Below are 488 nucleotides of genomic sequence, written 5' to 3'. Positions count from 1 at the left end.
CTTAATATACCTGGACTCTAAATTTTGAAGGATGCTTAGATACACTCTAAACAAGTGTCAATTACTAATAATGTCAAAACAACTTAGTAAATACATATCACAATGGTAAGTTCTATGCCTGATATTTACAATGCCTCTATCAAATGAGTTAACAGTAATATATTGAAATTGAATCCTTAGTCTTAAAAGTTTACTTACCCTTTTTCAGGAGATAACCTTTCTTAACAATATTTTTATAAAACGCATCCTTTGTTTTACGACGAATTGTATTATAGATTTCCTTGCCATCCACTGTATCATTGAGTACTTGTTCTTGATCCTGAGTTTTAAAAAAAAAAAAAATTATTTCATGAATTCTTGATGGAAATGAAGTAAAAAATCTACTAAATTACCAATTAAAAACCAAAGTGTGTTTAATACTAAAATCTAGACATACATGACACATCTTTTTCCTTTCCAAAGAAATTCTCAGAAAGGTTTTTTTCCCA

General features: G+C 28.1%; 1 protein-coding gene across 1 annotated transcript in view; it reads right to left on the bottom strand.

Moving 5' to 3' along the window:
* The window catches only part of RASA1 (RAS p21 protein activator (GTPase activating protein) 1), a 160213-nt gene that overhangs the window by 55214 nt on the left and 104511 nt on the right, over positions 1–488 (bottom strand). Inside the window, exon 9 of the mRNA XM_012644747.1 lies at positions 199–356. Coding sequence (XP_012500201.1) covers positions 199–356 — 158 coding nt within the window. The remainder of the gene's footprint in view (positions 1–198; positions 357–488) is intronic.

This window comes from Propithecus coquereli, unplaced genomic scaffold (genome assembly GCF_000956105.1).
Source record: "Propithecus coquereli isolate 6110/MARCELLA unplaced genomic scaffold, Pcoq_1.0 Scaffold22, whole genome shotgun sequence".
Classification (NCBI taxonomy): domain Eukaryota; kingdom Metazoa; phylum Chordata; class Mammalia; order Primates; family Indriidae; genus Propithecus; species Propithecus coquereli.
Note: the sequence above shows the minus strand (reverse complement) of the source record. Positions and strands in the feature narration are given on the sequence as shown.